Source organism: Pleurodeles waltl, chromosome 12 (assembly GCF_031143425.1).
Source record: "Pleurodeles waltl isolate 20211129_DDA chromosome 12, aPleWal1.hap1.20221129, whole genome shotgun sequence".
Lineage (NCBI taxonomy): Eukaryota > Metazoa > Chordata > Amphibia > Caudata > Salamandridae > Pleurodeles > Pleurodeles waltl.
Window position 1 is genome coordinate 54,882,743 of NC_090451.1, and position 27,565 is coordinate 54,910,307.

General features: G+C 48.4%; 1 protein-coding gene across 1 annotated transcript in view; it reads right to left on the minus strand.

Moving 5' to 3' along the window:
- The window catches only part of FKBP8 (FKBP prolyl isomerase 8), an 89,117-nt gene that overhangs the window by 31,843 nt on the left and 29,709 nt on the right, over positions 1 to 27,565 (minus strand). Inside the window, exons 6-7 of the mRNA XM_069217900.1 lie at positions 24,576 to 24,748; positions 22,072 to 22,149 (exon numbers count right to left, since the gene is read on the minus strand). Coding sequence (XP_069074001.1) covers positions 22,072 to 22,149; positions 24,576 to 24,748 — 251 coding nt within the window. The remainder of the gene's footprint in view (positions 1 to 22,071; positions 22,150 to 24,575; positions 24,749 to 27,565) is intronic.

The following is a 27,565-nucleotide window of genomic DNA, read 5'->3' on the forward strand; positions in this document are numbered from 1 at the left end:
CCCAGAGCCTCTTCACAAAACAATGGGTACAAGGGTAAAAACTTTGATCCCAAAAAGGCCTGGTGTCATAGCTGTAAACAGCATGGACACCAAACTGGAGACAAGGCCTGTCCCAAGAAAGGTTCCACTCCAAACTCCCATCCAGGTAACACTGGTATGGCTAGTCTCCAAGTGGGATCAACAGTGTGCCCAGAGCAAATTAGGGTCCACACTGAAGCTACTCTAGTTTCTGAGGGTGGGGTGGATTTAGCCACACTAGCTGTCTGGCCGCCTAACATGCAAAAATACAGACAGCAACTCTTAATTAATGGGACTAGAATAGAGGGCCTGAGGGATACAGGTGCCAGTGTCACCATGGTGACAGAGAAACTGGTTTCCCCTGGCCAATACCTGACTGGAAAAACTTACACAGTCACCAACGCTGACAATCAGAGAAAAGTACATCCCATGGCAATGGTTACTTTAGAATGGGGAGGGGTCAATGGCCTGAAACAGGTGGTGGTCTCCTCAAATATCCCAGTGGACTGTCTGCTTGGAAATGACCTGGAGTCCTCAGTATGGGCTGAGGTAGAACTAAAAACCCATGCAGCAATGCTGGGTATCCCTGAACTGGTGTGTGTGAAAACAAGAGCACAATGCAAGGCACAGGGTGAAAAAGTAGAGCTGGAGTCTGGAAAAATGGCCCAGCCTACCAAGAGAACAGGAAAGTCAGTTGGGAAACCAACTGCAACACAGCAAAAGAAAGGGAACCTCTCTTCTCAGGAAGAAGTTCTGCCCTCTGAGGGAACTGAGCCTTTGGAGCTTGAACCTTATCAGGTTGAGCTCTTAGGCCCAGGGGGACCCTCAAGGGAGGAGCTGTGTAAGGGACAAGAAACCTGTCCCTCTCTTGAAGGCCTTAGGCAGCAAGCTGCTGAAGAGTCCAAGGGCAAGAAAAATGGAACACATAGGGTCTATTGGGAAGATGGACTCCTGTACACTGAGGCCAGAGACCCCAAACCTGGTGCCACTAGGAGAGTGGTAGTGCCTCAGCTGTTCAGAGAGTTCATCCTAACATTGGCCCATGACATTCCCCTTGCTGGACATTTGGGACAAACCAAGACGTGGGAGAGGCTAGTCAACCACTTCTACTGGCCCAATATGTCCAACATGGTTAAGGAGTTTTGCCTCTCCTGCCCCACCTGTCAAGCCAGTGGTAAGACAGGTGGGCACCCAAAGGCCCCCCTCATTCCACTTCCAGTGGTGGGGGTCCCCTTTGAAAGAGTGGGTGTGGACATAGTTGGTCCACTGGAACCTCCCACAGCCTCAGGAAATATGTATATCCTGGTAGTAGTGGATCATGCTACCAGGTATCCTGAAGCTATTCCCCTTAGGTCGACTACTGCCCCTGCAGTAGCCAAGGCCCTCATTGGTATCTTTACCAGAGTGGGTTTCCCTAAGGAGGTGGTGTCTGACAGAGGTACCAACTTCATGTCAGCATACCTAAAACACATGTGGAATGAGTGTGGAGTGACTTACAAATTCACTACACCATACCATCCACAAACTAATGGCTTGGTTGAGAGATTCAACAAGACATTAAAAGGCATGATCATGGGGCTCCCAGAAAAACTCAAAAGGAGATGGGATGTCCTCTTGCCATGTCTGCTTTTCGCTTACAGAGAGGTGCCACAGAAGGGAGTAGGATTCTCACCCTTTGAACTTCTGTTTGGTCATCCTGTAAGGGGACCACTTGCTCTTGTTAAAGAAGGCTGGGAGAGACCTCTCCATGAGCCTAAACAAGACATAGTGGACTATGTACTTGGCCTTCGCTCTAGAATGGCAGAGTACATGGAAAAGGCAACCAAAAACCTTGAGGCCAGCCAACAGCTCCAGAAGTTTTGGTATGACCAAAAGGCTGCACTGGTTGAGTTCCAACCAGGGCAGAAAGTCTGGGTTCTGGAGCCTGTGGCTCCCAGGGCACTCCAGGACAAATGGAGTGGCCCTTACCCAGTGCTAGAAAGGAAGAGTCAGGTCACCTACCTGGTGGACCTGGGCACAAGCAGGAGCCCCAAGAGGGTGATCCATGTGAACCGCCTTAAACTCTTCCATGACAGGGCTGATGTGAATCTGTTGATGGTAACAGATGAGGATCAGGAGGCAGAGAGTGAACCTCTCCCTGATCTTCTGTCATCAGACCCAAAAGATGGCACAGTAGATGGAGTGATCTACTCAGACACCCTCTCTGGCCAACAGCAAGCTGATTGTAGGAGAGTCCTACAACAGTTTCCTGAACTCTTCTCCTTAACCCCTGGTCAGACACACCTGTGTACCCATGATGTGGACACAGGAGACAGCATGCCTGTCAAAAACAAAATCTTTAGACAGTCTGACCATGTTAAGGAAAGCATCAAGGTGGAAGTCCACAAGATGCTGGAATTGGGAGTAATTGAGCGCTCTGACAGCCCCTGGGCTAGCCCAGTGGTCTTAGTCCCCAAACCTCACACCAAAGATGGAAAGAAAGAGATGAGGTTTTGTGTGGACTACAGAGGGCTCAATTCTGTCACCAAGACAGATGCTCATCCAATTCCAAGAGCTGATGAGCTCATAGACAAATTAGGTGCTGCCAAATTCTTAAGTACCTTTGACTTGACAGCAGGGTACTGGCAAATAAAAATGGCACCTGGAGCAAAAGAGAAAACAGCATTCTCCACACCTGATGGGCATTACCAGTTTACTGTTATGCCCTTTGGTTTAAAGAATGCCCCTGCCACCTTCCAAAGGTTGGTGAATCAAGTCCTTGCTGGCTTGGAGTCCTTTAGCACAGCTTATCTTGATGATATTGCTGTCTTTAGCTCCACCTGGCAGGATCACCTGGTCCACCTGAAGAAGGTTTTGAAGGCTCTGCAATCTGCAGGCCTCTCTATCAAGGCATCCAAATGCCAGATAGGGCAGGGAACTGTGGTTTACTTGGGCCACCTTGTAGGTGGAGGCCAAGTTCAGCCACTCCAACCCAAGATCCAAACTATTCTGGACTGGGTAGCTCCAAAAACCCAGACTCAAGTCAGGGCATTCCTTGGCTTGACTGGGTATTACAGGAGGTTTGTGAAGGGATATGGATCCATTGTGACAGCCCTCACTGAACTCACCTCCAAGAAAATGCCCAAGAAAGTGAACTGGACTGTGGAATGCCAACAGGCCTTTGACACCCTGAAACAAGCAATGTGCTCAGCACCAGTTCTAAAAGCTCCAGATTATTCTAAGCAGTTCATTGTGCAGACTGATGCCTCTGAACATGGGATAGGGGCAGTTTTGTCCCAAACAAATGATGATGGCCTTGACCAGCCTGTTGCTTTCATTAGCAGGAGGTTACTCCCCAGGGAGCAGCGTTGGAGTGCCATTGAGAGGGAGGCCTTTGCTGTGGTTTGGTCCCTGAAGAAGCTGAGACCATACCTCTTTGGGACTCACTTCCTAGTTCAAACTGACCACAGACCTCTCAAATGGCTGATGCAAATGAAAGGTGAAAATCCTAAACTGTTGAGGTGGTCCATCTCCCTACAGGGAATGGACTTTATAGTGGAACACAGACCTGGGACTGCCCATGCCAATGCAGATGGCCTTTCCAGGTTCTTCCACTTAGAAAATGAAGACTCTCTTGGGAAAGGTTAGTCTCATCCTCTTTCGTTTGGGGGGGGGGGTTGTGTAAGGAAATGCCTCCTTGGCATGGTTGCCCCCTGACTTTTTGCCTATGCTGATGCTATGTTTACAATTGAAAGTGTGCTGAGGCCTGCTAACCAGGCCCCAGCACCAGTGTTCTTTCCCTAACCTGTACTTTTGTATCCACAATTGGCAGACCCTGGCATCCAGATAAGTCCCTTGTAACTGGTACTTCTAGTACCAAGGGCCCTGATGCCAAGGAAGGTCTCTAAGGGCTGCAGCATGTCTTATGCCACCCTGGAGACCTCTCACTCAGCACAGACACACTGCTTGCCAGCTTGTGTGTGCTAGTGAGGACAAAACGAGTAAGTCGACATGGCACTCCCCTCAGGGTGCCATGCCAGCCTCTCACTGCCTATGCAGTATAGGTAAGACACCCCTCTAGCAGGCCTTACAGCCCTAAGGCAGGGTGCACTATACCATAGGTGAGGGTACCAGTGCATGAGCATGGTACCCCTACAGTGTCTAAACAAAACCTTAGACATTGTAAGTGCAGGGTAGCCATAAGAGTATATGGTCTGGGAGTCTGTCAAACACGAACTCCACAGCACCATAATGGCTACACTGAAAACTGGGAAGTTTGGTATCAAACTTCTCAGCACAATAAATGCACACTGATGCCAGTGTACATTTTATTGTAAAATACACCACAGAGGGCACCTTAGAGGTGCCCCCTGAAACTTAACCGACTGTCTGTGTAGGCTGACTAGTTCCAGCAGCCTGCCACACCAGAGACATGTTGCTGGCCCCATGGGGAGAGTGCCTTTGTCACTCTGAGGCCAGTAACAAAGCCTGCACTGGGTGGAGATGCTAACACCTCCCCCAGGCAGGAGCTGTAACACCTGGCGGTGAGCCTCAAAGGCTCACCCCTTTGTCACAGCCCAGCAGGGCACTCCAGCTTAGTGGAGTTGCCCGCCCCCTCCGGCCACGGCCCCCACTTTTGGCGGCAAGGCTGGAGGGAACAAAGAAAGCAACAAGGAGGAGTCACTGGCCAGTCAGGACAGCCCCTAAGGTGTCCTGAGCTGAAGTGACTCTAACTTTTAGAAATCCTCCATCTTGCAGATGGAGGATCCCCCCAATAGGGTTAGGATTGTGACCCCCTCCCCTTGGGAGGAGGCACAAAGAGGGTGTACCCACCCTCAGGGCTAGTAGCCATTGGCTACTAACCCCCCAGACCTAAACACGCCCTTAAATTTAGTATTTAAGAGCTACCCTGAACCCTAGAAAATCAGATTCCTGCAAACTACAAGAAGAAGGACTGCCTAGCTGAAAACCCCTGCAGAGGAAGACCAGAAGACGACAACTGCCTTGGCTCCAGAAACTCACCGGCCTGTCTCCTGCCTTCCAAAGATCCTGCTCCAGCGACGCCTTCCAAAGGGACCAGCGACCTCGACATCCTCTGAGGACTGCCCCTGCTTCGAAAAGACAAGAAACTCCCGAGGACAGCGGACCTGCTCCAAGAAAGGCTGCAACTTTGTTTCCAGCAGCCTTGGAAGAACCCTGCAAGCTCCCCGCAAGAAGCGTGAGACTTGCAACACTGCACCCGGCGACCCCGACTCGGCTGGTGGAGATCCAACACCTCAGGAGGGACCCCAGGACTACTCTGATACTGTGAGTACCAAAACCTGTCCCCCCTGAACCCCCACAGCGCCGCCTGCAGAGGGAATCCCGAGGCTTCCCCTGACCGCGACTCTTTGAATCCTAAGTCCCGACGCCTGGGAGAGACCCTGCACCCGCAGCCCCCAGGACCTGAAGGACCGGACTTTCACTGGAGAAGTGACCCCCAGGAGTCCCTCTCCCTTGCCCAAGTGGAGGTTTCCCCGAGGAACCCCCCCCTTGCCTGCCTGCAGCGCTGAAGAGATCCCGAGATCTCTCATAGACTAACATTGCGAACCCGACGCTTGTTTCTACACTGCACCCGGCCGCCCCCGTGCTGCTGAGGGTGAAATTTCTGTGTGGGCTTGTGTCCCCCCCGGTGCCCTACAAAACCCCCCTGGTCTGCCCTCCGAAGACGCGGGTACCTACCTGCAAGCAGACCGGAACCGGGGCACCCCCTTCTCTCCATTCTAGCCTATGTGTTTTGGGCACCACTTTGAACTCTGCACCTGACCGGCCCTGAGCTGCTGGTGTGGTGACTTTGGGGTTGCTCTGAACCCCCAACGGTGGGCTACCTTGGACCAAGAACTGAACCCTGTAAGTGTCTTACTTACCTGGTAAAACTAACAAAAACTTACCTCCCCTAGGAACTGTGAAAATTGCACTAAGTGTCCACTTTTAAAACAGCTATTTGTCAATAACTTGAAAAGTATACATGCAATTTTTATGATTTAAAGTTCCTAAAGTACTTACCTGCAATACCTTTCGAATGAGATATTACATGTAGAATTTGAACCTGTGGTTCTTAAAATAAACTAAGAAAATATATTTTTCTATACAAAAACCTATTGGCTGGATTTGTCTCTGAGTGTGTGTACCTCATTTATTGTCTATGTGTATGTACAACAAATGCTTAACACTACTCCTTGGATAAGCCTACTGCTCGACCACACTACCACAAAATAGAGCATTAGTATTATCTATTTTTACCACTATTTTACCTCTAAGGGGAACCCTTGGACTCTGTGCATGCTATTCCTTACTTTGAAATAGCACATACAGAGCCAACTTCCTACACCTTTCATTTAAAGTATTGTTTGTAAATCTTGAACCTGTGGTTCTTAAAATAAACTAAGAAAATATATATTTTTCTATATAAAAACCTATTGGCCTGGAGTAAGTTTTTGAGTGTGTGTTCCTCATTTATTGCCTGTGTGTGTACAACAAATGCTTAACACTACCCTCTGATAAGCCTACTGCTCGACCACACTACCACAAAATGGAGCATTAGAATTATCTCTTTTTGCCACTATCTTACCTCTAAGGGGAACCCTTGGACTCTGTGCACACTATTTCTTACTTTGAAATAGTACATACAGAGCCAGCTTCCTACAATTATCAATACTATTCTCTGTGTTTCATGATAAAAAAAAAATCATATTTAAAATCTTTTTTTGAGAGAAGCATTAAAGTCAGCCAGGACTGGCAATCAAAACACATTGTTAACATGACCTTTAGGAGTTTTGATATTTGCCCACTGATGACATATGAACAGAGTTGCGCTGCATTACAACCTTTCACTTACATAAACATCATGTCAGAGACACAGCACAAGCAAGACATGTCTGTGTTTAATCAAGTGCTTGGTATTGGAAGAACTAATCGAAAGTCTGCGCACTCAGGTGTTGCTTGAAGACATGCTGAAGGCAAAGCCATAATGCTAGCGCTAGAGGTGGAAGTCACTCCTACAATCGTATAGCAGGCAGAGTACAGGTGGGGGTGCTGCAGGCTCCTTGCACTAGCTGAGTCACAATGTGCCTTGAAGAGGCCTCTTTCAGGAAGTGACAGGTAACCATGAGTCCACATGTGCAAGGTACAATACACAGGAATTGTACTCATGGCCTCACCAATTGTATGGCGCAGACATAGATTCTCAATACATACATCTGCTACAATAGGAAGCGGTTAGAAACAGGATAAACAATTATATGCTATAAGAAAAACTGATATTTTCCCAATATAAAGGCACTAGGATAGTGTTGGACCTGTCTGAACACTTATTTGTATGGATTGCATTGGACTCTCAAAGCCTAAATTAAGATGCCTACGTTGCATTCTTCGATAGTTTAGGCAACGCTTTCTGTGCTGTTCGCAGCAGGCAGACACAGGGTAACTCAGCCACTATTTAACTCTGGACATATTTAAGGAGATCACAAATGGTGCATGCCCGTTCACTGAACAATGCAAGTGTAACATCGACACATTATGCTCAAGAAAGGCTGTGGATTCCGGTTTCATATGTAGATAGTACAACAGAAAATACCTCCCTTTGTGTTTTGGAAACCACCCATTAAGAGAACCGGAAAAAGTAATGACAGACCTCTGACATGCAACCTGAGACAGCTCAATGTCAAGAAAATCCAATTTCTTTATAAAAAAAAAACCTGAACCCCACTGCAGCATCATTATAATTTATACAAAAGATAAATTAGGGATAGGGTTAAAGCACAAAGATTTTTATAAGATCACAACAGCGAGGCTTACAAAAAAAAAAGAGGTATCACTTCCCATTCCTAAAGAACATAAATATAGAACTGAGGCATTATATTTTGGCCAAAGACATTGATGCAAAGAATACTGGAGAAAGCGATTAACGAGGATTAGCATGCTCCGAAACAATGAAGTGAGAAGATGATGTGGGACCATTGACCAAGATCGTACCTCGTACAGCAGCTTGATTTAAATTTGGAAACTCCCTTAAAAAGCACCTATTTTTAATAGATTCCAGAGGGAATCCCATCTTTTTCTGCACTGTCTAAATTTGAGAGAGCTCTGCGAAATAATGTCGTCGTATGGCAGGCTGCGATCTTCCTTAAATAAGTTTCTAGGACAATCCTATAGCTTTTGCTCCAATCTCTGAACCCTCATTTATTTCTATAGCAACTATTTTTACTGAAGCCCAACTGAACCCTACACCCTGGTCAGTCTGATGTTGTCTGAGGACTGGCTGCTAAAATTGTAATTGCATCCTTAAAACTTCTCTACAAATTCGAATTCTGATAGAGCTTGTTAATCTGCATATTGAGCAAACTAATACAAGATGAAAACCTGTTCCAAAACATGGATATTTTTTTCCATGACAGAGATATTACGTGATGCCACCCCCAATCTGTTGTCTTTTGGTAGAACCAAAGTAGTAATAGCTTTCCTCCATGACTCCAGTATTCCTATTTCATCCATCATGGCCTGGAATGGATGAGCCATTATTGGCGCTACCAATGTTTAAGAATGCTCTCAGCTTCCATGCCATCTCCACCGAGATACAACTAGCGGAACTTTAGTTTGCAAATTACCATCTCCTTGTTTCCTGCTGCAGCTATTGGGTCACTCAACTGTGCTGTAAGTTCAACCCAGGGCTGATGTTAGCGCTGGTGCAACAATTTTTTGGTGCACCCCATAGCCACCTCCTCCAGGGATTTCCCTCACTTCCACCCTCCAGCATTGCCTCGTCTCTCTATAAACCCTCGGTCACATACATTTCATTTGTTTGAAGGCAGTGGATGGGCTTGGCTTTACACACAAGAATGCATTTCTACCCCAAAAAAACCTTTTAAACAACATTAGGAATCGATAATAAATGAATGGGGAAAAACACAATGGGGGTCATTATGACCCCAGCGGTGAGTGTTAATGTGGTGGTATGACTGCCAACAGGCTAGCGGTACATACTGCCACATTATGAGATTGGGGGGTTGGCTGCAGCCAACCCACCACTTCTCTACTCATCCCGCCATGGTGGTATGAGCCGCCGGGCCAGAGAAGTGCATCTCCAGCCCGACGGCCAGCATAGTACTGCCGGTGGCATTATTAGTTTGCCTACCACCATGGTTTTTGTGGTGTTAGCAACGCCACGGAAACCATGGTGGTAGGCCCTACCAGTGACAGGGAATTCATTCCCTGTCACCAGTAGGTGGCTTCCCCACCCCCCTCCAACACTTACCTGACACTTCCCTCGATCCAAACATCACCCACCCCCGATCCTCACGCACACAACCACCACCCCCTCCGATCCTCACACACACACACACACACACACACACACACACACGCCCACCCCCGTTCCACACACACACACCCCCGATCCACACACACACACACCCCCGATCCACACACACACACACACCCCCGATCCACACACACACACACACTCCAATCCTCACACATACACACACCCCCCACCCGATCCTCACCCCTCCACCCCCTCCGATCCTCACACACACACCGATCCTCCGACACCCCCACCGATCCTCAGACACCCCAACCCCCTCCGATCCTCACACACACCCCCACCTCCCTTCCATCCAAACAACCCCCACCCCTCCAATCCTCAGATGCCCCCACCCCCCTCTGATCCTCACACCAGACACCCACTCCATCCAAACACCCCTCAACCCCCGATCCTCAGACACCCCCCGCCCCCCATAAATGCATACACGCACCACGCATACACCCAGTCACTCACACTGGCATACACACATTCATACACACACTGACCTACACACATTCATACATGCATACATCTAGACATGCTCACACACATTCTTACATCGATCACACTGACATGCAGACATGCACTCACTACACCATTCTTACACGCATTTACTCACGCATATAACCACGCAAACACAACACACACACACACACAGACGTATTAAAGCACTCACTCACATGTTTATGCGCGCACACACACCCACAACACCTCCACCCTCCCAGCCCCCTCCCCTGTCGGACTGACTTATCTTGAGCAAGGAGTTCTTCAGGCAGGGAATGGGAAGGGGCGCTGCTACTGCCAGCAGCGCCCTGCAAGCAGGACACCACCAAGCTGTATGAATTGTCATAATATGGCTGGCGGCGTTCTACTGGCGTGGCGGTGCTAGTGGTAGCAGTGCCAGCTTACCACCGTCCACCACCATGAACACTGCCGGATTTCCACCCTTCTTGTGGCGGAAGTCAGGCAGTGCTCATAATATGGCAGATGGATAGTAGCAGCAGTGGTGGTGGTATTTTGGCCGTCAGTCACTGCAGCGGTAGGCGATTTTTACCACTGATGTCATAATGACCACCATAACGTCCTATCTACTTTATGCAGCTTGCATGTAGCTCTTTGATGACAGTTTGGAAGTCACTGTGCTATATCAGGATTGTAACTTATGAAATGCAAGTAACAACAGGATCTGTGACAACAGCAGTCGCCCACTGAGCTATCCACGTGACATTCTATGATCTGCATATTACATGTTCTTTCTCTGCTACATTAAGATGAGTCAGACTGCCACTAGAAAAACCCCCAATCTCTCTCCAGCAGGAAACCTAATCACCAAAGTTATCTTGACATTTTTATTGTTGCCGGAAATCTGTTGGACACACAGTAAGCTCTGCAGCAGGTGCTTGTAAACCTTTAAGTTGTTTCTGAAAACAGCCTCCTCCCCCTCTTCCCAAGGCCAGCGCAAGATGAGGCTGCACCGCTTGCATCACCCTAAAGCCGTCCCAGGCTTTAAGTGTGCCTTGCCCTTTTTGGTTTCCACATCAAATTGTGTTTAAATCTCTTTTATTGGATTTGAAGAACAACAATACAACAACATCCTCTAGTTGGAGCCACTTCTCACGGCGAGCTATATTCAGTCTTGCAGCTATCGCTATAACATCACCCACCTACAACCAATGGCCGGTGGGGATAGGAAGTGAGGGAATAACTATGAGGGGAGGGGGGGGTCGGAGAAGACACAAGGAAGGGTAAGAAAGGAAGTAAGCCTGCTATATGCATGCATTAGGCTTCCTTATTCCAAGAGTGTGCCCCAGGTGTTTCGTGTTGTCAGTATTCTCATGTTGATGGGGGTGTCATTTAAATTGTTCGGTGGTACCTGTTGAGGTTGTAAAACTGAGGATGCGGAGATAAGCGGGGCAGGATAATTCCCTGAATTCTTTCGACATGAACCGTATATATAGGCCCCAGGTTTTATCAAAGAGCGGCAGTTTGCCAGTTGCAGCTGCTGTCAGTTTTTCCATGCCCATGAGGGCCCAGTTTGTGTAACCAGTCCGTGTGTGTAGGGATGGTCTCTGTCCCCCATGGGGAGAGTAAGAGGATCTTCGCTTGCCCCCAGAGCCAGTGTCATCACCCAGCCTCGAGGTGAGCGAAGCAGGTATGTGATGGGGATCAGGGAGACCCAGCAAGACGTAGCTAGGGAACCACGGTATGTTAGTACCATGAATTTCATTGATTGCTTGGAGGATTGTGCGACAGAAGGAGGCAATCTTTGGGCAGTGCCACAGTATGTGTCTAAGTGTTCCCTCCTGTCCGCACCCAAGCCAACACCCTCCGTCTCTGTGCTATCCCCACCCAGCCATCTGAGCTTGTGTATAATACATGTAATGGGCTATTTCCAGGAACATTTCCTTGGTGTTTGTGGCATGGGCTGTGACCCTTGCTCGGTGGAGTACGTCACCCCCCCTTTCTATCTATAAAGGTGCGTTTGCATTCCATTTCGCATCTAAGACTTGCAGGGGTGGCAGGGATTACAGCTGGCCCTATCAGAAAGGCATAGATGTCAGACAGGAGTCGTTAATCGGTATCTCTAGTCATCAGCCACTGCTCGAATCGGGTAAGCGGCCGACTCGTGTAAGGGCATACCCAGAGGGAAGTCACCCAGTGGTGGACTGCGAGATACCGCCAACGTGCAGTTACCGTGAGCCCCTATGCTGCTTAAAGACAGTCGAAGTCCATGACTCTGTCCTCAGTAAAGAGGTCTTCTATCCTCCCACAGTTTGCATTTTGCCAGTGTGTGAAAGCAGAGTTGCCCAGTGCCGGAGGACAGTCCAGGTTGCCAATAAGCTGCACCTGAGGGCAGACCGGCGTGGACAGTCCCCTCTTAACCTGTACCTTGTCCCATGCTCCCATCGTCACCCTCAGGACCGGGGAAACAGACTTCCTTCAGTCTGTGTTTTCTCGGCAGCCATGGCACGTTCCAAATATGGACTCCTGCCACTGCCTGGTTGATAAAGCACCAGTATTTCTCAGTGAGGGGTCGAGCCCATTCAACCATGTACCACAGTTGGGCCGCGTAATAATAGCTCCTCAGGTGTGGGACCCCCAGGCCCTGTCCGTTTGAGGCAGATATGCCTGAGTCTTTGACATTCTAGCACTCATGCCGCCCCAGATGTACTCCCATATGTGCATTTGCAATTTATCTATAAGGTTAGGTGGCGGTTGCAGTGGCAACGTCTGTATAAGATACAGTTTTTTAGGCAGGAGTGTCATCTTTATTGCCGCCAGATGGCCCAGCCATGATATTCAATGTGCCTTTCACCTTGTCAGGTCAGAACGAACCACCTCTAATATCATGTTACAATTGTGAGCCACTGTTGCCTCGAGTGTGGGGTGTATCCAGAGACCCAAGTACTTGATGCCATGTGAGGCCCATGAAATGGGAGGTTCACCTCCAAAGTTGTCCGTTCGACTTCTGGGATCGTGAAATTGAGAAGGGCCGATTTAGGGAGATTAGTTTTAAAACTCGATGCTTTGCTAAATACTTTGAGTTCCGCCATGACCCCCAAGAGGGAGGTTTGGGGTTGAGACAAATGGAGAAGCAGATCTGCATAGAGTGCTAGTTTATGGATTCTGCCCCCCCATAAATATATTTGGGTTCTGCTGAATGTGCTTAGTGAATGACTCCATATACAAGGCAAACAGCAGGGGTGACAAAGGGCACCCCTGCCGTGCCCCCTGGAAATAGGGAATTGCTGCAACAGTTCTCAGTGAACGGAGACCATGGGTCTATGATAGTTGCTTCAAATCCACCCACGAAATCGAGGTCTCAGCCCAAAGTGGTGCAGGACCTCATGGAGGTAGTGCCAGTCCACCTGGTCAAAGGCTTTCTCTGCATCAATGGAGAGGAGGGTGGGGATTCCGGGCCGATGGAGATTATCCACCAAGTGGCATTGTCTCTTGGTATTGTTGCTACAGGATCTTTCCGGAACAAACCGTTTGATCAGGGTCCACCAGACCTTGCATATACGGATTTAGCCAGTGGGCCAAGATACCTGTGAAGATCTTAGTGTCCACATTCAGTAGCGTTATGGGCCTTTAGGAGGAGCACAACCGTGGGTCCTTCCCCGGCTTGGGGATAACAATCACCATGCCCAGTTGCATCGTTGGGGGGGGAGGGGAGCGAGGCGGGGTCAGTGCACTGTACAGCTGGGCCAACACAGGGGCTAGTTGTGGCCCAAAGGCCTCTGCTCCGAAGCCGTCCTGTCCCGGCGCTTTACTGGTTTGCAGACGCTGTATAGTCCCTATTACCTCCACCGGGGGTAACGTCCTTCTCCATTGTGTCCCTGTCTGCGGTGGGAATCTGGGGCAACTGGGTGGAGTCCAGGTAGTCGTCTATGTCCTGACTGTCAAACTCATCCGCAGAGTATGAGTCAGAGTAGAACCTCTCAAACTGCTGGAGAATGGGCACCTCCTGACTCGTCGGTGTACCGTCTGCTAAACGCACTTCCGTCACTCTGCGGCTCGTTGCCTGCATACAAACGTGGTGGGCCATAAGTCGGCCCGCCCTGTCTCCCCCTGCGTAGAATGTTTGCTTGGTCTGTAGCAGGGCATATTCCGCCCTATCCCCATCTAAGGCCCACAGCTGTTTCCTAAGGGTGTTGAGCTGTCTTCTCACCTTTAGAGATCCCGTCCTGCTCTGTGTAGCCTCCATGACTCTTATTTCATCCTCTAGTTGGAGCCACTTCTCACGGCGAGCTATATTCAGTCTTGCAGCTATCGCTATAAATTGGCCCCTGACCACTGCCTTAAGAGTTTCCCACAGAGTTATGATACTGGTTGTGGGAGTGTTTGTTTCCAGGAAGGAAGCTATTTTTTCCCTTATTTCGGCTAGGATATCCTCATATGCTAGGAGCCGTGTGTTAAGCCTCCAATGCCTTTTTCTGGGTGCCTGGGGAGGGTGCGGTGGGGGTGGGGGTGGGGGTGGGGGGGGGTTAGGGGGGGGGGAACGACGACAGCGTGCGGTGCACCATGAGCAGGAAGCGGTCCGAAATTGAGGCTGCCCCTATTTCAGACCTCGCAACCAGTGTAGTGATACGGGGGTAGTAAGGAAAAGGTCTATGCGCACGTACGATTGATGGGCGGCCGAGAAAAAAGGAATATATCATATCTGCCGGATGCTGCCGTGCCAGACGTCCGTCAGCCCTGCCCGGTCCAGCCACTCCTGGAAGCCCTCTAAAAAGGCTCCTGTTTGGTCATACCTCTGGTTGGACATATCTAGCTGGGAGTCCGAACCTAAGTTAAAATCTCCACCTACCACAATGTCCTCGTCAGGTGTCGTCAGTACCCTCCCCAGTGCGTCTTTCACAAAACTCTCCTGGCACTCGTTCGGCCCGTATATATTGGCTACTGTTAGTTTACGCCCCCATGAATGTCCATGTGTAGTGAGATGAGCCTCCCCGGGACCTCTGTCTGTGTCGGAGGGATCTCCCCTGTAAAGCTCTTGGCAAGCAAGATAGCCAACCCTGCCGTCCTCGTCGGCCTTGAGGAATGAAAATGGTGACCAAACCAACAAGACCACAGTCTCTTCCAATCTGTTCGAAGTAGGTGGGTCTCTTGTAAGAGGCAGATATCACACGTCAACTCCCTAAGCTGGAAAAGAAGGGCCTGCCTCTTCACAGACATGTTAAGACCTCGCACATTTAGACTAAGAAAAGTCACCATTGAGGCAGTGAGTGTGGATTGCTATGGGTTGGTAAGATGGCTTAACCAGTAGAATGACAACACAACATCAGAACCTGTTGTCGGTGAGGTTGCAGAATATTACCTCCCCTAGAGCAAAGCAGGAAAAGAAAAGGGTAAGGGGGGGGGGGGGAGGGAACAAACAACTGGGTGTGAACATTGAAAAACGTTCCCCGCCTGGGAACTACTGTATACATATTTGGGGGCAGCTCGGTCCGCAATCCACCTTCGTGTGACCTACTCTCCGTGGGGGTCAGAGCTCTGCTGCTCGGTCTGCAGTGGCTTGAAGGCTTGTCTTTACCTACGTGTCACTCATCTCCTAGGTGACACGTAGGTCCTCTGAGGAGTGGGGGAGGGAGAAGAGAACCCCTGTCTTTTATTGTGTGTCATCAGTGTTCTGAGTCTGCTTCTGAAACACTGTCCTGGCTGCGTAGACTCCGGATGAAGGCTGCTCATTCCTTCGGACTTTCAACCGTTGTCGGTTTGTGGGGTTTATTCCTCCTGTTGCAGGGTTCTGAACGGCCCCTATCTCCTCGTGAAGGCTGCTCCTGGGAGTGCGACCAGCGGGGCCGGTCCCGGAGGCCCGGTGGCATCCCTCAAGGGCTTGTTTCTTCCAGCATGCGGATGCTTGGTTTCGTTCAGCCAAACAAATTGCAGATGAAATGGATGGCCCCATTTATATCTGATGTCCCTCTCACGTAGAAAGTCCGTGACCAGTCGCAGGGTTCTGCGGCGCTGCAGTGTCAACATCGACAGGTCTTGAAAGAGACCAACTCAGTGACCTTCAAATTCAATCGCATTCTGGTTGTGAGCTGCCACCAGTATGGTCTCCCGTTGACTACAATAGTGCAAACAGGTCAGTATATCCTGAGCCTGACCCGGCGATCCAGTGGGGCAGCCAGCCCTGTGTGTTCTGTCCAGTATAATGGCCTGGTCCTTTAACTCCGGAGCCACATGTTTAAAGAGACGTACTACAAAGTCCTCTAAGGGGTCCGGTACTGCCTGCGTCGGGACACCCTTTATACAAATATTAGATTGCCGTGATCTATTTCCCAGGTTTTCTAACTGATACTGCAGTTCTTGGTTCGTCTCTTGCAGGGCGAGGAGTTCCCGCCTGTGAGAGTCAACTTCTTCCTCCCATGCGTCATGGGTCTGCTCCAGTGTGTCCCCGCGCTGACCCAGATCAGTCACCTCTCTCTTGAGGTCCTTGACTTCCACTGCAATTTCCCGCTTCAACGTGGCAAAGCTAGGTTCTAAAAATAAACTAAGAAAATATATTTTTCTATATAAAAACCTATTGGCCTGGAGTAAATCTGAGTGTGTGTCCCTCATTTATTGCCTGTGTGTGTACAACAAATGCTTAACACTACCCTCTGATAAACCTACTGCTCGACCACACTACCACAAAATAGAGCATTAGAATTATCTAATTTTGCCACTATCTTACCTCGGAGGGGAACCCTTGGACTCTGTGCGCACTATTTCTTACTTTGAAATAGTATATACAGAGCCAACTTCCTACATCCACCAAACAGGTCAAAAAGACTCTGGGAGTGCTATCAAGAAATCGCTCGTCTGAGAACTACTGGATGAATGAGGGGTCTCAGATTGTGTCATGTCTTCATAAAAGGTAGATTAATGCCGAACAATTGGTCTAGAAAATTATCAAGCATGCTTAGCACCTGACACTCTAAAGAGACCTACCCACTTATTTCTCACCAACACTAGCACCCTACTACTCAGACAGTAAGGGGTTGTTTATATCCTATTTTGGATCTTAATTTTTTCAACTGAATCACCAAGTAGCAGATGTCTCAGATGTTGACCTTACACCAAGTTCTACTGTCTTTGCAGAGCAGGTGTGGAGGGTATCCCAAGAACTACATGGCACTCACCTTTATATTCCATTCACCGGTGCAGAAAGTTTCTAACACTCACTGTGGAGAAGAGGACTGGAGGGTATCCAGAGAAATAAATTATGCCTATTTTCATATTCCACTAGGTCAGTTGCACAGAGAGGTGCGACCTCTAGCTGGAGAAGACTTCCATTTTCACTTCAACCTATTACCTTTCAGTCTCCAGAACAAAGAGTCTTTACAAAGATCACAGCAGTTGTGTTTGTATATCTTAAAGGGGCTTCTACAACCATTTAATTATATATGGATGACTGGCTGTTCAGGAGTACCCTAGTTATTATAATGAAAACCCTAATTGTCCGTTTCTAACACTTATTAGCAATAGTTGGTTAAATCTGTAGATGTTGCTCTTGACTCAGAGTCAATTCTTTAGTTACATCGGAAAAATCCCAGACTCTCAATTTAGATGGGTAAGAAAGGGTACCCTGAAGTCAGGATATGGTGTTATTATTTGAAATGGCATAGTGGCTTCATATATTTGCATAGTACATTTGGTGCATCAGAGGAGGTGGCAGTACCGGGGGAACCGATTCTAGCAAGAGTTAAAAGAAAATCTAGCGGAGACCTCTGGTGGGAAGACACTTAACAGTGTTCTCTGTGTGCACATTAACTTCTGAAAGAGTGGTTTCATTTCCCTTGGTCAAAGCCTTTCTTCAGAAGCGGAGCCTTCATTTACCTGGCCTGACTTTCAATGTTGTATTGTCTCTACAGGAGAGGAGAATTCATATCAATATTTTGGAACTGACAGTGATAACAATGAACTTGAAGGTTTTCCGTGCAGAGTTGCATGGAGACAAGTGCAGCGATGTGGGATCTAAAAAGCAGGGGCCATAGACTGAAGAATTGATCTGTGAGCCTCTTATCTGGACAAAGTTAAGGATGGTTTCTGCTTATCGGTGCAGAGTATACACTTTTTCATTGACTGATGTGAACAGGTTTGGCTAACCAGTCTGGTGAGGTGAATTCAAAGCAGACAAGTAGATAGTGAGGCTGTATTAACATATAGAGCTTTGCTTTTTGTGTGGATGGAGTCATTTGGTGGATGCTGTAGTTTGGTGGATGTTAAGGTCTAATAAGATCATGCACAGGAGGAAGGTTCCCTTCACCAATTTGGTAAAACAAATTCCCGTAGCCTTTTTTTCTGTACACCGAAAATCTTTAAAGTTGGTGACTGCAATTAATGGGTTGGTGCCCAAGACTGCATGAGTGCATTAGATTCTATCCAACCTTTGAAGTGATAGGAAAGAATTGGAGGTGCCCACCCACTCTAAAGGCCCTACTTTGGACCATTTGTGAACACTGGAGTCTTGTACTGAAAATCTAGACACTGAGCTAGTGATTTGATCAGCCCAACGTATGAATCATTTTAACCTGAACAAGTCCTCCCAATATCAGAGAATGTGTTTAGAGCCGCTGCTGGTGTGGAATGGATATAAATCTGTTAGAAAATGGAATTGTGATCACTGCTCAGTCAATACTAAATGGATCTTAGATCAGCAAATACACGCATCTTTTTCAAATTTAGACTAATCCAAAGGCATAAGAAACCTGCCCTTTGGTTTAATGATGAAATCTCAAGTGGCAAAACCGTACTTTGGCCAAGAGTTCCAGTGGCAAAAGTCATATGACTAGTCTGCAAGGAGGCATTTAAAAAGGCCTAACAGGTTATAAGTAAGTGATCAAAAGACAAAAACAGTTTTTTATCCATTTCCCTGCTTTTAATCAAAATGGCATTTCAGAACTTTCTAATATCTCAGACATTTTCTCTGAAGTTGTTCTCAAATTCCCTTATTTAGCATTTTATGGGAAAAATAAAGTCTACATGGCTCGATAGATGGTCTTAAAACCGCTAGGGCCGTGGTGGCGGTTGGACCGCCGCCAAAGCAGCGGTCTGGCCTCCACATTTTGACTGTGGCGGAGCCGCCACAGTCCGACCGCCGGCACCGCCAGGTTGCCACAAGTCGACAGCCTGTCAGTGCCGGCGGTCTTAATCCACCAGGGCAGCGCTCCTCTCTGCCAGCTCTGATGCACTGCAACACTGCTGTCGCCTGTTCCCTGCTGGCTCAGCGGGAAACTCGTAATAGGGCCAGCGGGGGGAAAACCAGAAGGGTGGTTTTCCATCCTAAAGAGTTTGGCGGGCGGTGTCCGCCAAATTCAAAATGAGGGCCCAAGTGTGGGAATTACCACTGTGCATCAAGTAGTCAAACATCACAGACATAACTTATCTTTTTTTTTTTGCTATGTACACTCTGAAAGGCTTTTAATCTGCTCTTTCTAAAGTGTGATTTAAAGTGTGGCTTCCTCATCTGATCTCTGCCCTGCTTACGTCCTTACCCAGCTGTAGGCTGGAATGTAGATCTGTTCTGGCAAATACTGAACAATTTAATAGAAATCACCGACATTTTGGGGCTATTAAGACCACTGTAGTCACTCTGATTCTGAAGGAACCAGACATGGACACTAGAATTTTGATTTTTTTTTCCAGCCAATTTCCCTTCTTTCTGCAGCACCTAAACTCTTGGAGGGCCATGATGCCACCCAGCAAATAGCATCAGTTCTGAAGGATTAATCCTTTTAGAACTCTCATAGGCGTTTGATAATGTTGACCATGGCAATCTATGGCATCACCTGGAAGCTAAGGGAGCTTCATCGGTTGCTCAGGAATGGTGTAAATATTCCATGATGAAAGGTTAGAGGCTCCACAAGAATTTGGTGGTCATCATGACTCTGCACTCTTTTCACACCTCTTGAATCTCTACGTTGTACCACTCATCAGATTCATCCAACCAAGAAATGTCAACTTTATATGTACAGTGCGATAATACAGAGCTATTGGAACAGTTATCCATGTTTGAACAACAAGGCCAAAAGGTGGGTAATGTCAGCAATTAACACTTAACACATGTACTTCATGCCGTTTGGAGTCAGGCAGCTTGGCTGGTGACAGGAACCCTTAGACCCAGGCCTGCCCACCCACCTTGCATTTGTTTACAACTGAAGAACCAAAAATCACAGTCAAAATTCAGTGTGATTTATGGTCTCTCAATCACATTTATCTGGAAACCTTTTACACATTACCAGCTTTCATGGGTGTTGAATTTCCCTACTACTAATCTCCAGGTTATACTTAGCCACACCTCGGCCAGGATGGGAAGTCCTATGTAGCCTTAGAGTAATTACTGCTTGAACATGGATCTGGTTTCTTCTGATTAAGCAAATTAAGTTGTTCCTTTTTTTGTATTTCTTTTCATAACTCCCATCATTATTTTATGGTAGTGCCAGGTAACCACCAGTATATAATGCTCATACAAATGTTATTAACATAACATATGTATCACAATTTGTTTTCCCTTACTGCGCTTCCCTTTTAAAAGACTCAGCCCTTTATACATTTTTTGAAGTAATGTGTGTGAAAAATAATTGCTGCTTATGTTACAGTTTCTGCTCAGTCCGGATGACACACTAACGTGGCTGTTGGACATACCAGAAGGTCCATGGTCTGTTATTCAGCAATGAAATTGCGCACTCTGCTGTGGAGCACAGGGAATGCAACGTACTATCTACAGATGACATTCAACCTTTGCTTCTTAAATAAAACAAGGATTAACTAGTCTAGGCCAAGTAATAAGAAATCCTAGTTCAACATTTATTGATCTGGGTCTTCACTTTCCCAACATGAAACGTAAGGAGATGGGGATCATTTGGGTAACTTGAATGCAGTTCTGGGTCTACAAAATACCCATTTTCCTGTAAAACGTCTACACATCTACTGTCAGGTTAAGACTACTAATCCTACACTAAATGTATTGTGGCACTTGGAAGGTAATTTGAACAAGGAATGGATAACAAATATGGACACTTACGCAGGGGCATGTTGTAAGAAGTGTATTTCAAATCCCTTCTAAGCTTGTCCCAGAATAGCACAGTAGCAAATCCAGCGCTCTCTGTGCTAAGCCACTAGCGCCAACTGTTAAGGCAAAGCATCTAAGGTCCTTTTCTTTCATTCATACAATGTAAGACAAAGTGGCCTGGGGTAGGAAGACATACCAATAGTTCGATTCCTGCATGAAGGCCACTTTTGATGCTGTGCCATGGCTATGAAATCCACCAATGTGTTCTAGATCTGTGGCACTGCAAATGGACCTATGGGCCAAACTGTAACACAACATCCATATGTTGTTTGTTAAGTTATATGCTTGGGACTCCATTTGTACACATTGATTCCGCACTGGGGCATTAATTATATGCCTTTATTTGCCAATGTAGTCATTATAAGCTTCAAAGTATTGGGACTGCACCACTGCAGGTACTTCTCACCAATTCATTGAATGCAGATGTTAAGTACCAGGCAGGTGCAAGCAGACAGACATGTTAGACCACTGATTTCAGATAATCAGTCAAGGCTAAAAAGACCACCTGGCACTATACCTTGGACTCATGCAGTCAACTGCATACCCTACCTAGCTCGGGTCACTTGGCCTTGTTTACTGTAACTCACCTATGTTCTGGGGCTAAAATTACAATATCCTAACACCGCACCAATCTTTAGATGCATTTGTGCAAATACTTTTTAGAGCACTAGCTTTATGCAAGCCTTAATTCCTAATTATTTTTTTTAATACTCGAGTTATTGTAGATGTAACTTTACTTCAAATATTTGCTGGCTGTCCATTGATAGTCACTTTAGTTACAATCTGGTGCATCATGCCTGGTCAAGTGTCGGATTTCTTTTTGAAAACAACAAAGTCCATAGGGCCCCATGTAACACAAACATGGATCTTCTTTAGAAGGGAACCTATCAACAGTATCTTCTTAGATGCCAAAAATTGAAAGCAAAAAGACAGAAGAGGCAAACCAGAGGAGCTGCTGGTTCCTCCCGAGCATTACCAGCCTTCGAAAGAGCTTGGACTTTTTGTAAGATCATGCACTATCCCTTTACTGCTCAGGGCACTATGTTGATTGAGTGCCAGGGGTTATGAGGATGAAAACAAGTTACTGACTACAACAGTGAAAAAGGAGAAACTAAAGTAAAAAAAAAAAAAAACTATAAATGAGAGCATCATAACATTGTTAACAGCATACCTTGTTTGTAGGCTCCAGCTTCAAAGCGCTCTTTAATATTGGGATTGCATCACTGTAATCGCCTTGTTGAGCTAAAACCTGTGAAACCAAAGAACCAAACTGTAAAGAAAAATTCTTTATACACAAATGAGTTTATCTCGGGACTGCTAAGGAGGCAGCATGGCCATTGCTGATTCAGTTAAGACATTAAATCTTATTGTATCTTATTTCTCAACAGTGCACAACACAGCTTGCTACAAAGACCTATTTCAGATACTGTTGTACCAGATTTACGTTTTTTGTGTCCTGCAAACTATCAGCTTCTGCAGTTGTTCCTCTGTTCTCACCCCTTCATTGAATCTGGCCTTCTCCACTCTTCCTTCCACCCCCTAATTCAATTTGACTGATTGGGACCAATTGTCCCTAAACTAAGAATATCCTTTTTGACACTTTCCTTCACCTCGCTCCCTCCAAACATTCAAAGGAGATCACAATCCTTTCCTTTACTCTTAAACCTATAATTCTCCAGCCCTCGAAGTACAGATAATAGGTACACAAATAGCTGAAGATTCTTCAGGGAAAGTTAAGTGACATCTGTACAAATTTACAGAATGGTTTCTGTGAAAACATCATGTTTAACAAGCATTTGCAATGCAATGGGTCTCATGTTTGCTCGAGTCAGAGCTATTAGCGTTGTAAATTCCTAACCTGACTTTTCTTACCACTTAAGTTGAAAATGAAAAGTAAAACAGTTGACATAAGCGAGCCGATTCAAAGCGCCATGGCTGCCGTGAGCGCGAAGAGAGAGACACAAAGGGAAAAGGAAGTTCTCTTGCAGTCAAAGTTATCTGCAAAAGTGCAATTATCCATGTAACAGGGTCGATGGCCAAGACGGTAACACAACTGCCCCAAGGAGGGACAAACGGAAAGCATTTACCAATGACAACAAAGGATTTTTGAAAGGCAAGTCCATGAACGAGTGATAGTGATGGGCGTGCGGTAGGCATTGTTAAAAGCCCAGATACATACCAACACATCAGAAAAGCAGCGCTTACTTCCGCTGCTATGCTCAAACTAAAAATTAGAATGACCAAACATAGAAGAAAGTGAGCAAAAAGTAGTAACACAATTCATCATAACAAATGTCAAAAAGAAAAAAACATCGGTCATGGAGAGCTTTGAGGGACAGGAAACATGTTTGAATAGTGCAAGAATTTCTGAAAATAATAATGGAGGCGATGGCATGGCAGATATAACCGAACATCTGTGCACAGGGCACACTGCCTGGGGCTTCCATGCTCCCCACTATCTGGTGCCTGGGGCTTCCATATTGTGCCACGCTCTCTAACATCTGGTGCCCGGGGCTTGCAAGCTGTGTCATGTCCCAGTACATTTCCTGCCTGGGGCTTCCCTCGTCGGTCATGCTCATATCTGCTGCCTACGGCTTCCATACCATGCCATGATACCCATAATCAGTTACCTGTGGCTTCCATGCAGTGGCATTCGCTCTATCACCTGCTGCCCGGGTCTTCCATATTGTGCCACGCTCTCTAACGTCTGGTGCCCGGGGCTTCCATATTGTTCCATGCTCTCCAACATCTGGTGCCCAGGGCTTCCATATTGCTCCATGCTCTAACATCTGGTGCTCGGGGCTTCCATTTTGTGCCACGCTCTTTAACATCTGGTGCCTGGGGCTTCCATATTGTCCCATGCTCTCTAACATCTGGTGCCCGGGGCTTGCATGCTGTGTCATGTGCCAGTACATATCCTGCCTGGGGCTTTCCTCGTCTGTCATGCTCATAACTGCTGCCTGGGGCTTGCATAACATGCCATGATACCCATCATCTGTTACCTGTGGCTTCCATGCAGTGACATTCGCTCTATCACCTGCTGCCTGAGGCTTCCATACTGTGCCACACTCCTTACCTTATGCTGCCTGCGGCATCCCTGCTCTGCCATGCTCCCTAACAGCTGATTCTTATGGCTTCTCTGCTCTGCCATGTGTCCTACCCCCGCTGTCTGGGGCTTTCATAATATTACATGCTATTGCCATCTACAGCTTGGGGCTTCTCTGTTGTCCCATACCCTGTACCACCCACTGACTGGGATTGGCATGGTGTGCCATGCTCCCCTACCATTTGCTGCCTGGGCTTTCCTGATGGGCCAAACCACCTTCCACCTCCTGCCTGGGGCTTCGTGCTCTTCTTGCTAAAAACCGTGAACCTGTGAAAAACCTCAAACCCCAGAGACATCCAACGGAGAGAAAAGTATAAAAATACTTGTTGTGGAACAGTTGGCAAACAGCAATGAGAAAATAATGCATTAAGAGGAGGACTTCCCCGTAAAGGAGGATTTTGGAGGGAAGCGGGAAAACAGTTAGCATCATCACTCTACAAAGTGTCTTTTTTTTGTGGGAATCTTGTGGTGTTGCAATGATTTTTAAAAAATACAGGACTTAGGTAGACAAGAAATGTCTTAAATGAGCTGCAGCAGCGAAAGCACACAAGAGTGAAGCGTGCATGTACCTTTCCTTTCCTGAAGAGAGCTTTGAGGTTTTCAGGCTGCTGCTCCAACACCAAGTTACACGACTTCAAGGCTGCCTCGAAGTGGTCCAGTTTCAGCTGGGACGCAGCCAGGTTATTCAGACATTTCACTTTGACATCCAACAACTCTGCCTCTTCGTCCGAGGTGAAATCAACTGCAGAGAACAGTTAACACAGTGGTCATTTTACTAAATCACGTCTTCTGCAGGGCAAACTGAAGAAGCACAGACATCTTTCTGTCCTACCGTTTCTTTCACTCAAGTGAAATCAGAAGAACTGACATCTAACACAGTGTATACAAAATCTTCACATTTCATCCATCAGAAAATCATGCATTTATAACATTATATCTCTCAGAAAATCATGGACTGGGGGCGTGGCCAGGGTCCGGAACATGGCGGACGCCTGATTTTCTAGCTCCGGAGGGGCCTGCCGGAATAATCCTTCCCGACGCGCTGGTCCGGGCTGCCTGCACACGGAGTGTGGGCACCCTGCGGCGGATCACCGGGAGGGGCGATTGGGCCCCCAACATAGTCCTGGGGCGAGCGGCAAGTCGTGCTGTTTGCCCCGTAGCGAGGAGAGGCGTGCGGCCCCTCCCCTCGATGGAAGCCGCGGCCTGACGTGGCGCAGTCGGCCGCGGCGGGAACGAGGCGGGCGCCCAGAGCTGGTCGGCGCTCGCATCGGAGACTGAATTGACTATTGCGAGGGGAGGCTAGCGCCCCCCCACCCCCTCGCTGGAGGCCGCGGCCTGGTGGTGTGCGGCCGACCGCGGCAGGAACGAGGCGGGCGGCCCAGGTGCGGCAGCGCTCGCATTTGCGGCGCAAGTCCAGATGGCGGATCCTGGGGCCACGACGCGGTTGGAGAGAACTGGGGGCCCAGGAGGGATTCCTCACCGGTGTGCGCCCCCCACGGAACTGACGGAGCGGGCGTAAGGGCCCCATCTTTACTGGAACCGACCTGAGGGCATTGCACTTGGTCCAACTGGAGTACCTGGGCATAGAAACGGCGACATGATGGGCTGCTTAACGGAGTGTGTCATCTGTGGAGGTCCCGTGGTGGATGTGTTGCATCCTGGGGGAGGTGCGCATAACGGACGGCCCCTGACCAACTGCCCGGTGTGAGGGGACCACGGAGCCGCCGGACATCTTGGGGCACAACTGACCCCTGAGAGCAGATCACGAGCACGAACAGGTGGACACCCATGAGCACGGAAAGAGGACTAGAAAGTGGGTAAGTGCCCCATTGGATGGATGAATGGGCCCTGGCTGTGGTGGGCGCCTGGATCTGGCTCCCGGGGAGGGGCCTGACGGGAAGTCCGAACAAAGGAACCGGGGCTGAAATAGGAGGTAATTGGCCGCGATTGACCGCATGAGTGCCCGCCATCCTGGGAGCCGTACGTTAGACACGACCAGCGGAGCACTTGGCGTTCAGCCCAAAAGGACCGGGAGTAGAAGTTAGAGCTCTAAAGTCCGAAAAGGGACAATCCCAGTTGTGGTTCACACGAACACACGCGGACCGTCTGCCGGGGCCTCCGAGGCGCGCCCGCCTGCCGGATCGATGCCCCCCAAGGGCCGACACAAGAATAGAGCCATGGACCCCGAGTTGCCACCTGGGGTGAGTGAACTGGACTCACTAAACCAATCACAAATTAAAGTTCAGGACACCCTAGACAAGATACTGGGGGCCATAGAGGATACCAAATCAACATTGCAACGTGACATCAACCAAGTTGCGATTGAGGTGGGACTCCTGAGAGCTGATCATCACAAGTTGGTTGACAGGGTCAAAGAAGCGGAAACCACATTAGCGGACATCGTACCAAGACAGAAAGACATAACGGCAGAGGTAACCTCACTGACCGGCAGAGTGGCAAGACTCGAACAATGTGCCGAAGACGCGGAGGGAAGAAACAGGAGGAACAATGTGCGCGGGGTAGGCCTCCCCGAAGGGACTGAAGGGTCAAACTTGGTGGGTTTTCTGGAGAAATGGTTGAGCGAAGTGGTTGCGCCAGGATGCCTGACCCCCTTCTACACCCTGGAACGTGCCCATTGCGTACCATCAAGACCTCTAGCCCCTGGCAGACCCCCTCGCGCTGTAATCGCTAAACTTCTGCATTACAGAGACAGGGACATCCTACTACAGAAAGCCAGAGACGGGCCCGTTCAAAGTAGGGAACGGGAAAGTTACACTGTTCCCGGACTTCACGCTGGAGGTCCAGAACAGGCGAACCTCATTCCTAGTGGTCAAAAGAGCCCTGCGAGACAAAGGGATCCAGTACTCGCTATTATACCCGGCCAGGCTAAGAGTGATGGCGGAGGGGAAGACCACATTCTTCCAATCTCCGGAGGAGGCATGGGAATGGCTCGAGAGGCATGGATCCCAAACTGTGCGACCTGCAAGCGAAAACCCTGGAGCGAGAAGAGCCCGTCGGGCCCCCAAGGGGAGGGGATCCAGTGACCGCCCTCGGTCGGCACCAACGCAAACGCAGAGAGAAACGGACAGGAGGGCGGCCCTAGAAGCGGCGGCCCGGGTAGGTGGTGAGGTGCCCTCCCCCCGAGGAGGGTCCGAAGAAGAGTCTGACGATACAATGGTGTCCTCTGCCGAAGACTCGGGGGCCTGTCACGAGCGCCGAGTGTGACCCCGCAGACAGCCGATGAGCTGGTATAGCCCGGACGTGTAGCGGCGCCCAGAGACATAGCACACTGTTTGAGCGAGTGGCCCCTCCGGACCTGGCTCCCCCCCTGACTCGACTCTTGCCTGTCCGACTTGGCTGGCGAGTACTGCAGTTATGTGTTTGAAAAAGTTGCATTATAGCACAGTTTATTGGGCAACCTACAGTTCCGGAGGCGCCCTGGTGGTTGGGGAGTTGGGGTTTACAGTTACAAGTTAAATCGGCTAAATGGGTGGAGAAATCTGACTACGGTGGAGGAGTGGGCATGCGGGGGGGGGGCTATTGAAATCACGGGCGCGCC